The following is a 10,544-nucleotide window of genomic DNA, read 5'->3' as shown; positions in this document are numbered from 1 at the left end:
GAATCCCATAACAAATTTAAGGTCTGTTTGGCAAAAATATTTATTTATTTATTTATTTTATTTTTTACTTCTCAAATGCTGAAAAGTAAAAACTCTATTCAAATACTAGTTAACCAAACAAATTTTCAAATGTGGCTCCACAAACATTCTTAGTTCTTATTTTGGTTTGACAATTTCAAAAACAATTAAAAATACTACTCGAATGCAATAAAGGATACGAAATCATACCAACACCATTGGGCTAAAGGAAAGAAGAATCAATTCATTCACTTTCTTTTTGATTCTTAAAATGTGATATCATTTACAAGTTACAACCATAATTTTTGCCCATAATATCAAAAAAAAAAAAAAAAAAATCAAAAATCAAACTAGACTACAATTGCTGGAAAAAGCACAAGCCTAATCCTCTTCTCATTGGGCCGAAAAGGATAAGGCCCATTCCATTTAGGTAGAGGATTTTCAGGTCAAAATTTCTACACAAAATGGTAGGTTGGAGTTGAATCCTAAGCCACCCGTGTTGGGCGATGACACGTCGAGTGCGGAGACGCACCGGCGGCCTCCCTCTTCTTCTTGCTCACTTCTTTGTCCACATAGTGCTCCAATTTCCTCTTAGCTGGACGATGGCAGTGGGCGCTTGATAAAGGGGAGATATTCTTCTGCACCAATGCAATAAACGGCATATCAGAAACAATTCCCTTAGCTCATATCACTTATCAGACACAACAAGAAATTAATGTTTGATAATCGTTTTGTAAAGAGCTTTTTTAATTTTCATTTTAAAAAAATGTTTTGATGCGAACATCAAATGAGATTTTTTTTTTAATCAAATATATTGCAACTCAAACTAGTTAATTTCCAAAATAGAAATGCTATATACTAGATAGTAATTGCATTTCATCCACCAAAATTGATTTTGCGTGGTACCCCCTATAACATTTGGTGGATAAAACGCCACATCAGTTTTGGTAGATGAAACGTGATTATTTGTCTAGTATATAACATGATTGAGAAGGAGATTAATCTTAATTTTGAGAAATTCAATCATGTCATGCCACATCTTGCAAGAGTTTTTTTTTTTTTTTGGTAACATATTTTGTAAGCCTAGCATTTCTCGAAATAAAAAGAATAACATTATTGTTCCAAGTCCCATTTTGGAAGGAAATGCAAGTGCCATTCAAAAAGCTAAAAGGTGAGAGAGGAAGTCACTAAGAGGCTAAGAGCCTATTTAGGATTGTATTGGAAAATAAAGTGTATATAAAAAAATAAAAAATTAATGATATTTTATTTTTTTTAAAACACGGTTTTAGGTAGGGGTGGGTATCGATTTAGTCAGTGTTGGTATGGGTGTTTTCGGTTTGGTTACTGCCAAAGTCGGTTAATTCACCGACTTTATTTCAACAACTTTTAATTTCAATATTTTCGGTTAAATCAGATAAGTCGGTGGAATCAGTTAAAAGACAGTCGGTTAGCACAAAAATATAGGAAAACAAAGTTTATCACTCAAAAGTACTGGAAAATGATCATAACCCTCTGTATGAATTGGGCAGCACAAAAATGCAATAATCAAGCATACCAATGGTGAGTTAGTTTGAAGACGTTGGGAGGAGATGTGCGGCAGAGTCTCTGATTTGTAAATGGTTAGGAAGGAAGATGAAGACTGTGAAGAGTTTGGGAGGAAGAAAGATGAAGGATCAGGTCTTAAGAGTTGAGAAGATGAATGGCATGCGTGATTGCTGGCGTGCATGATAGCTAACAGTAATGCAGAGTAAAAGCTAGTCGAACGATGAGGATTGAAGGAGTAATGCTACATGTTACCCTTATGTCCCTCTAAAACTAATGTGGCTCTTAAAAACTACCATTGAATTTATGATAGGTCACTATTAGATTTTGATCCAATGGCGATTTTAAGATCCACATCAATTTTGAGAGAACAAAAGGGAGATATAGGGATGATATGTAGCATTACTTGGATTGAAGATGTGAATCTAACAGCTAAAAAGCTGTATAGGAAGGGGCATTAGACTTGGAAATCAGCGAAAATCCCATTGAAATCCTGATGCCCATTACGCTGATGCCATTTAACCTTATCTTATCCTCACCTTATCACTATCTACAACACAACTAGCTATCTTTCACTAAATCCCTCCGTTTTCATCTTCTCAATCCCTCCTTTTTCATCTTCAATTTGGCTCTTAGACAACCAATCACAATCAATACATAGATCAATAGACTTATAGACTTTGGTATAAATTTTTTATGCTGACTAACCGACCACCAGAACTCGGTAGAAGAGTCGATAGGTGATTGATAGCAATTCAATGGCGATCGGTCGGTAGTAGTTGGATTATTTGCCCACTCCTAGTTTTAGGCCTTTTTAGAATTTTTTTTTTTTTTTTTAAAAAAAAAAAAAAAAAAAAAGAAGAGAGGAGAGAGAGAGAGGTAAAAAATGTGTTTTTTAAGTTTTTTACCAAGCATCTTTTTATGTGCTAAAAATACTTTTTAAGCACCTTATGTGGAATCCGGGCGAGCTGAAGCTCAACCACAGAAACGCGCAAGTGGGCCGGGTTTAGATGCATGTGCTTTTCTTTGCTCGTCCTGCTAAATTTCCAGGAACTGTTTGCTGCTGACCGGCAAAAGAGTAGAAAAGTTTGGCATTTTTTAGAGCCAACCACCACTTCTTTCAAATCAAATTATGGAGATAAAAAAAATGGCATGGCATGGCGAGAATCCGTGCTAGCTACTTTTTTTTTTTTTTTTAATAATTGAATAAGGGAAAAGACTACAGGAGAGCTGAGGATCATCTTTCCTACTTATAATCCGAATGGAAGAGAAAATTGGAGATTTAATGAAAAAGCTTCCAAAAAGAAAAATTAGAAGTGGCACAATTAGCTAAACAATGTGCATGACCAGACACTTTAATTCAAAGCATTCCGGCCTTAAAAGGAGGATAAAACTAAACTAACAACATAAATACAATTTGCAAAAGACCAAGAAGAAAAAAAGAGAAGAATTGTTTAATTCCTCCAAGAATAGCGGGAGATGAATTCGCTGATGGGATTAGAAGGCTATAGGTCCATAGGACCAGAAACATGCTGCTACAGCCATGCAAGTCAAACCACCTTTTGCTTTTTGCATATTCTGCCACTTTAGATGTGCATTTAATAGCCAAATAGGCATAGATAGAGAAATCAAAATTTGAAATGCTCTGGCACTCTCTTCCCATGATAACTCCATAATTAGATAGAGCATCATTAAAAATACATATATTGAAGACAAATGAACTATAACTTCTAAAATATCCATTATTTAACCTTAACAGCAGAAACAAAACAATCTCTCTTCCTTTCATAAAGCTGCAGTATAAAAATAAATAGGGCAAAGGGCAATTAGTACAATACAAAAGACATACAGATTTCAATTTTGTTGAAGGAACATCAGCAACACGGTTCACTACCCCACCAAACTCCCAATCGTTGGAAAACTCCCTGTCAAGATAAAGAAATTAACCTAATTAGTCATATAAAAAAACTGCATTTGTATGGTTCAAAACTATTTAAAAAGCAAGAACTTCGTGTAGTGCAAGCAACATACCTTTGAGGTGGAATAGGAGTGAACATATAGCCTTGTGCACCAAATGGGTCTTGAGGTGCAATACCCCCAAAAGGCATGTCAAAAGGACGTATTCCATAACCCATGTAAGCCATAGCACCAGGTTGCATGCCAGTCCAGTACGGATTAAAGGCAGAGGGACCAGAAGGCATTATATTGTTCTCAGCTGCAAGGTCTCGAGAGGTTTTCCACTGCAAATCTACGAGGCATTCAAAACTAGAATAAATTATCTTAAAAACATAAGGGATGCAACCGCCAAATTGCAGTTTTCAAAATTAAGCATATTCATAACCAGAGCCACTAAAAGAAACCCAATCCTTAGAAAAATTTCATCAAATGTTAGACAAAAAAGCAATGGAAGAGCATGAACATACCAATTGCAGGTATGCGGGCTTTCTTCTTTTCCTTTTTCTTTCCTGAAAAATCAAATACATTCACATAAAATGTGAGATCGATGAGACCTCATTACAACAACCAACAGATATAATATACAATATAGTAATAGATTTTAGGACACTTCTTTTAATAGTGTTTATATGGTTTCAGTCTCAGATGTGTTATGACAACTATCCATGCAGCTCCTAATGCAACAAACATAACTAAAAAACAGGATGTGGAGTTCCATAAGCTGAATGATCTAAGAAACACTTGACTCAATAGGTATTGGGAGTGGGGAGGAAAAAGAAATAGATTCAAAATACCACAGAATAAAACTTTACCAGCCTCACTGGTAGGCACTTTCTGGTGAACTTCTTCCTCAGCCAAGGGAGCACTCTCCAGTGATGATGTTATTTCTCTCACACTCACTGACTCATGCGGAAATTCAGACAAATCAGCTGCTTTTTGAGTCCCTTTCTTTGCTGTACGCTGCGGGAAAGTAGCAGCCTTTCCCTCATCTCCAGTTTCATGTATCTTCGGGGTTTCTTCACTAACAGGAGATTGCTTTTGTTCACCCTTTGATGCAGCAGATAAAGTTGGGGATGGAACTTTGGGCAGCAGGCGAGCAGATTCCATACCTGAATTTTAAGACAAAATGTTGTTAATAAAATATATTATAGCACACATTTATGATTACTATAAAAGCCATGTTAGTAAAACACAAACCTCGAACTGGAAAGGTACTTCCAGCATTTTCAGAACTACTGCTACCACCCTCCAATATACGGTTGATTGTATGCCTGAGCGTTTTATTTGGAAGGAGATCATCAGCGACAATATTTTTTTTCCCACATACACACGTTGTCTTTGAGATTATGTGGTTCCTGATACCTGAGTAAAATTTTATGAACATATGAGCTTGAGAATAAAACATTTACTGATGGATGAAGAAAAGCTCATGAAACCATAGAGTATTAAAGTTGAGATTCTATATAACATCCAAATTGGGTAGAAAGTAACCACATTTTAAAACTTAAAACATCACAACATACATTTTTCACAAAAGCTCTCAAAACAACACTTGGCCAGCACAGCATCTTTCAGTACTTCCTTGCACAACCGGCAGTAGAGCTCAGGTGGTAGCTCACCAACAGAATATGTGGATGGTACCCCTTCCATTTCTTTCTCAAAAGCAGCTCTGTATTTTTCAAATAACCATTATAATCAATTTTCAAGACAAAATATAGATACTCTATATATACATCTATTAACGGTATCAGCTTACCCGTTTGGTTCCAAAACAGCTACTGCACCACTTGACAAAGCGTATGAGCCATCTGGAGTAGCCATAAGCAAGGACTTTGGTATATCAGTTGGTGGCTTCACCCTTTCAATGTCAAACTTCGGATCACCATTTGTACGGCAGTGCTGAATAAAGTGCCCTGAAGATACAAAGCTCGAAACAGTGAGCACTTTCTTTCTTTTCTTTTTTAAAAGATAAACGTTTGAGCAAGCAATTCTCTCTCTCTCCCTCAATAGCAATCGGCAAGCAATTTTCTAACTAAGAAGACAAGGAAGAGAAGAAACATTTGAAGAAAAAAATCATTAAAAAATGAACATACCGGGCACCTTGCACCTGTGACACACATAGCCCTGTGGAGGTGTTTCCCACTCAAACCCTGCTTGACCGCAAAAAGACGATAACAAATTTCAGCTTATCGCATAAATAGATTAAGTAGCAATTGACGTGACATACATAAAACCAAAATGAGGTATAAAGACTCACCAAAACCATGTCCGCCCATTTTACCACCTATACCCCTTTCAAATCCTCTGCTAGGGCCAAAACCATCAGGACCTTGACTGCAATTGAATACAAAATTGTGAAAAGGTGGAAACCTAAAACCAACCATTAGCATCAAATAACGCAACAAAAGCAGAAGGCATCTCACCATTGCCAGTCCAAGGCTGGAGTATCAATTAGAGCTTTAATCTTGCTTTCCTCATCAGCTATATTAGTAGGGGGAGTTTCCACAGTTGGATTGCTAGGCCCATTCACATCATTCCAAAAGTCATTCCACTCTGAGTCCTCAGGCTGTAAAGTCAAATGAAACACACTATTACTTGAATGCATTATATATTTGAGGCAAAAGTCAGATTTCCATAAGATGACCGAATCCAAGGGACGATTACGAAGGCTAGGCTTACATATATCATGGTAGAAGCAACAGTAGCTGGTAAGCTACTCTTTTCTGGTTCAGCATTGACCATCTTATTTTCTTCCTCCGGCCTGCAAAACAAATGCAGCCCAAAACCAAACTTTAAGAATTTTCTCCACAACAAAAGGAATAAATCTTTTTCTGAACACGTAACCACTGTGATATGGGTTTGGAAAGATAAAGTGACAATGACTGTCCACATCACCATGTTTGTGTGCTGCTAAGCTCAATTTCCATAAATGTTCATTCCAATAAATGACTAAACTGAAACAAGCTCAACTACGCAATCAAGAAATTAAAAGTTAGAGATAGTACACTCGGCGGTCGGCAACCATGGCCTTGCGTGGCCATCCAGGAACTCGACGAATTAAAACTGCGCTATTTTTAGGAATCAGCATTGCTTCATCAAGATACTCTGAAATTCCAAAACAGAGAAACGGATTATTTATTAAATACTGTGGGAAACATTAATTCATGAAACTAAACAAGTGATCAGATACAAATCATCAACATGAGGACCCTATTCTCCCTAACCATTCCACCCCAGTATCGATCTCACAACCCATCCCTCTCAAATTGCACCACACTAGTCACCACCATAAAATTTTTAGCCAAAATTCTTTCAATACCATGGCACTCCTAATTTTACCAATACAAAGTTATTTCTTAACGCCAGGGAAAATGGAATTGTAACAGTGCGATCCAACCCAACCCCTTAATGATTATTTCTTTTTAGGGTAAATTGGTCTCTCCTTTTTTTTTTAAAAAAAAAAAAAAACAATCCAAATAAAAATTAATTGAGAGCAGAGATCACAATCCTATCACCGCCTAAAACCCTAATCGCAAAGATCACAATCCGCTCAACGCCTAAAACCCTATTCGTAAAGATCACAATACCCTCATCGCCTAAAACCCTAATCGTAAAGATCACAATACTCTCATTGCCTAAAACCCTAATCTTGTTGGAAATAAGAGAAAAATAACTCATTAATCTCTAAAAATCAGGACAAACCTTCATTAGTGTGGGCATTAATGACAACAAGGTCGAAATCATTACCCCATCCGTAGCGCTTGGATTCAAAAATTCTTTGTTTAAAATAACTGACCGAGATGAATGGCACATTTATGGCAATTGAATCGAAAAATCTTTCACTTTTATACCTATAATACAACGCCATGGTGTACCAGAACAAAGAGCAAGCCCTAGATAGTCCGCGTATCAGATCAAGAACAATAAGCAGGTTATTAGGGTTTGCTGGGGCAGAAACAAAACGAAATGCTTTTCAGAAGGCAATTACCAAATAAGTTTTTTTTTTTTTTGAAGATCAATTACCAAATAGTTAAGCCGGAACGGAGGTCTTCGTATATATAATGATCCGAGTTATGGGGGTTCGCTGACGTCAATTACCAATTCACGCACTCACGCCATCAATTTTACGCGTTTTTTCCAGCTTGTTTTTAACGCGTTTTTGTTATTTTAACGTCTCAAAATACACATTTTTTTATTATTATTTTAGCTATTAATTTTTTTATGTTTTTGAATGGAGCCATTAATTTTTTAATACATGCTCTAGCAGATTATTTATCTCACTCTCTATATTAAATATTATTTTTCAATGTATTTTATTATAAAAGTTGAGGAAGAAGGAGAGATAATGGATAGAGAATGGTGGAAAGAGGGGAGATAAAATAATAAAAAAAGACTAAAAAATGCTATAGTGAATAAGAGCTGCTACAAGTATAAAGAAAAGATTATAAAAAAATTTTCAAACTGACGTGGAATCTAATCTTGTGTATTTTTTTTACAAACTGACGTGGTAGGTTTACCCGAAAAAACTCCGACCCAGACTCCAATCACCGGCGATAGAGAGAGAGTCGGCGAGGTAAAGAGAGATCCGGCCGAGCATCCATTCCTTAAGGCTATGGATGGCCGGCAACTGGAGCTCGGGAGAGATTCACCCAAAAACAGAGATCCGACCAGATCTGGTGAGCATGGGTTTCGGCCGAGCTTGGGTATTCTGCAGGAGATTCCAGGAGAGATTTGCCCAGAAACAGAGATCCGACTAGATCTGGTGAGCGTGGGTTTCGGCCGAGCTTGGGTATTCCGTAGGAGATCCAGCCTGTATTTCAGATCCTCTCAAACCCATGCCGGCTGAGAATGGGTTTCCGATTGGATTCGGCCGGTCGGTGAGAGGGGGGAGAGAGAGAGTGCCGGAGAGGGGGGAGAGGGGAGAAAGAGACCACGTTTTTTTTTTAAAAATGAATTTTTTAATTTATAAAATGCCACATCACATGACATGTCAGTTTGTAAAGTTATCTTTGTAAAAGTTTGTTAAGTACCTTTAGCATTTTCCATAGTGAATGGTAACAAAATGGATGAAGATGCTTTATTTTGAAACATTTGCGGGAGAAATAAAGTGGCTCATAATATCTAAATATAGCTATTACAAGCCATATGAAGGGATTGCTAGAGATGCTCTAAGAGACTAAGAGCATTCTACCGCACCCATATTTTTGTCAATCAACTATTGATTTTTTTTTTCCCCTTTTAAAAATGACTAATCTAAAGTTGAATTGTTAGTATCATGTCAGGATGGTGAGAAATAATTCTATAAGTTATTCTTGTGTCCCTTCATAATATAAGGTGGCTTTTAAAATTGTCATTTGATTAAAATTCAATAGTAATCAATCATAAACTCAATGATGATTTTAAAAGCCATATAATTAATGAAGAGACACAAGAGGGACACAAGAGAGACTTCTGTCATTACTCGCATAATGAGATAGTGGAATGCTACATAACATTACTCTTCTAAAAATTATTTTATGAAAACGTAAAATTTGTTTAATTAGCTTGTATGAGGAGGTCAATAATACAATCATGCCTCCGTATTTTTTAATAGAGGTCTGTGAGAGGGGTTCCTCTATTTGAGTAGGAGACCCACCTAAAAGACCCTTTCTCAGGCAAAAGAGTTCTTCTCACAACTTCCCTATTATTACTCATGCTCCTCCTTCTTTGGGCAGGCAATAACATAGGATTTGGATTAGTGCACCCATGGGGCTACTTAGTGTTAAATCAGATTTACTTACAAGTGGGGTGCCAAAATTACACTACAATTCGAGTAGCCTACAAAAAAAGGGTTGCGGGCCCCACTTATCCCAGATAGATGGACCCCATACCCTAGGTTGCCTGGAACATCTGGGCCATGTAGCCTCCCCTCTCTCTCTCTCTCTCTCTCTCTCTCTTCGGACACTCAATTGTAGGGGATCATAATTCATTTGGTGTCTCCCATGGCATTATGGTAATTTGTAATGCTCCCCAAATTAATTAATTTTTAGTGTTGCTTGTATTGCTTCCACATTAATTAACTAGAAGTACTACCTTTAAAAGTAAAATATAGCGAAAAGCGAAAAAAAAAATATTAATATGAGTTGAGAAATTAAGTAACCTCAATAATATTTTATATCATCAATACAACCTATATATAGCCTATAAATGTGAGATAATGTCATATATACATTACCGTCTCAAACAATTATACGCAATTGATATAGATAAATCTGCCACTATAACCCATTTGCTTAGTATCTCCGGTGAAGAACAACCCACCTAAAATGAAAGGGTCTGGTCTAGCTAACAAGCCACCTAAATGCATAAGTAAAATTTAGCCTATTACAATAGTAAACTGTGAAAGAAAGCAAGAATATACAGAAAAAACACAGAAACAAAACACTAAGCCGGAAGGAGGAACCAACTTGACCAGCGTGTGTAGGACCACACGCCGCACCCGGGCCTCCCTTGCTGCAACCAGTCAACAGACCTTCCTGAAAACACCACCAGACGGCCGGAAAAGTGGTAAGTGACCCACACGGCAAAGCTACACCCTCGGCGCGTGCAACCCATGCTCCGAGCGTGGAGGTACGACACCGTCAGAGATTTAGGCGACGGGATCAGAGACTGACAGCAAACAACACAGGAGGGGTCGTGTCGCAAGAACTCCGGTGTAACAATGTAGATCTAACTCAAAAGAAAGTCGGATAACACAAACGAAGGTCACTCTCAATAACCACTTGAAACGAAATGTATCTATCAAAACAAAGAAGAAAACAACAACCAAAGAACAAATAAACAAAACTCCATAGCCCCAACAGCTAGGAGAACCACAACCACCACCGGAAACTAGTCGGGGTGGAACAAAACTCCCATTGGGACAAGCCAGGGGACACAAAAAACCACTCTAGCTCACAAAGAAACTAGAGGGAGAAGCACCACCGATTGTTGCTTTAGTAGCTACTTTAAGCTAGGTTTGTTTCTGGCTTAGTGTTTAGGGATTCTTC

At 37.4% G+C, this 10,544-nt stretch overlaps 1 protein-coding gene across 4 annotated transcripts; it reads right to left on the bottom strand.

Moving 5' to 3' along the window:
* Positions 1 to 320: 320 nt before the first annotated feature.
* Positions 321 to 7,550, bottom strand: LOC133872171 (E3 ubiquitin ligase PQT3-like). 4 transcript variants are annotated; one of them, XM_062309610.1, is made up of 14 exons: positions 7,219 to 7,549; positions 6,522 to 6,621; positions 6,196 to 6,277; positions 5,940 to 6,082; positions 5,774 to 5,850; positions 5,610 to 5,666; positions 5,273 to 5,429; positions 5,040 to 5,185; positions 4,714 to 4,878; positions 4,329 to 4,625; positions 3,984 to 4,025; positions 3,592 to 3,808; positions 3,410 to 3,485; positions 321 to 656 (listed from the first exon to the last, which is right to left on the bottom strand). In XM_062309610.1, the coding sequence occupies exons 1-14, from the start codon at positions 7,382 to 7,384 to the stop codon at positions 504 to 506; spliced, it is 1,878 nt and encodes a 625-aa protein (XP_062165594.1). In that variant the 5' UTR covers positions 7,385 to 7,549; the 3' UTR covers positions 321 to 503. The 4 variants fall into 4 exon arrangements, with proteins under 4 accessions (XP_062165594.1, XP_062165591.1, XP_062165592.1 ...); XM_062309607.1 differs by lacking the exon at positions 321 to 656 and having other exon boundaries at positions 2,911 to 3,485; positions 7,219 to 7,550; XM_062309608.1 differs by lacking the exon at positions 321 to 656 and having other exon boundaries at positions 2,912 to 3,485; positions 7,368 to 7,549.
* Between the last annotated feature and the right edge of the window lie 2,994 nt (positions 7,551 to 10,544).

Source organism: Alnus glutinosa, chromosome 7 (genome assembly GCF_958979055.1).
Source record: "Alnus glutinosa chromosome 7, dhAlnGlut1.1, whole genome shotgun sequence".
In the NCBI taxonomy this organism is placed as follows: domain Eukaryota; kingdom Viridiplantae; phylum Streptophyta; class Magnoliopsida; order Fagales; family Betulaceae; genus Alnus; species Alnus glutinosa.
Note: the sequence above shows the minus strand (reverse complement) of the source record. Positions and strands in the feature narration are given on the sequence as shown.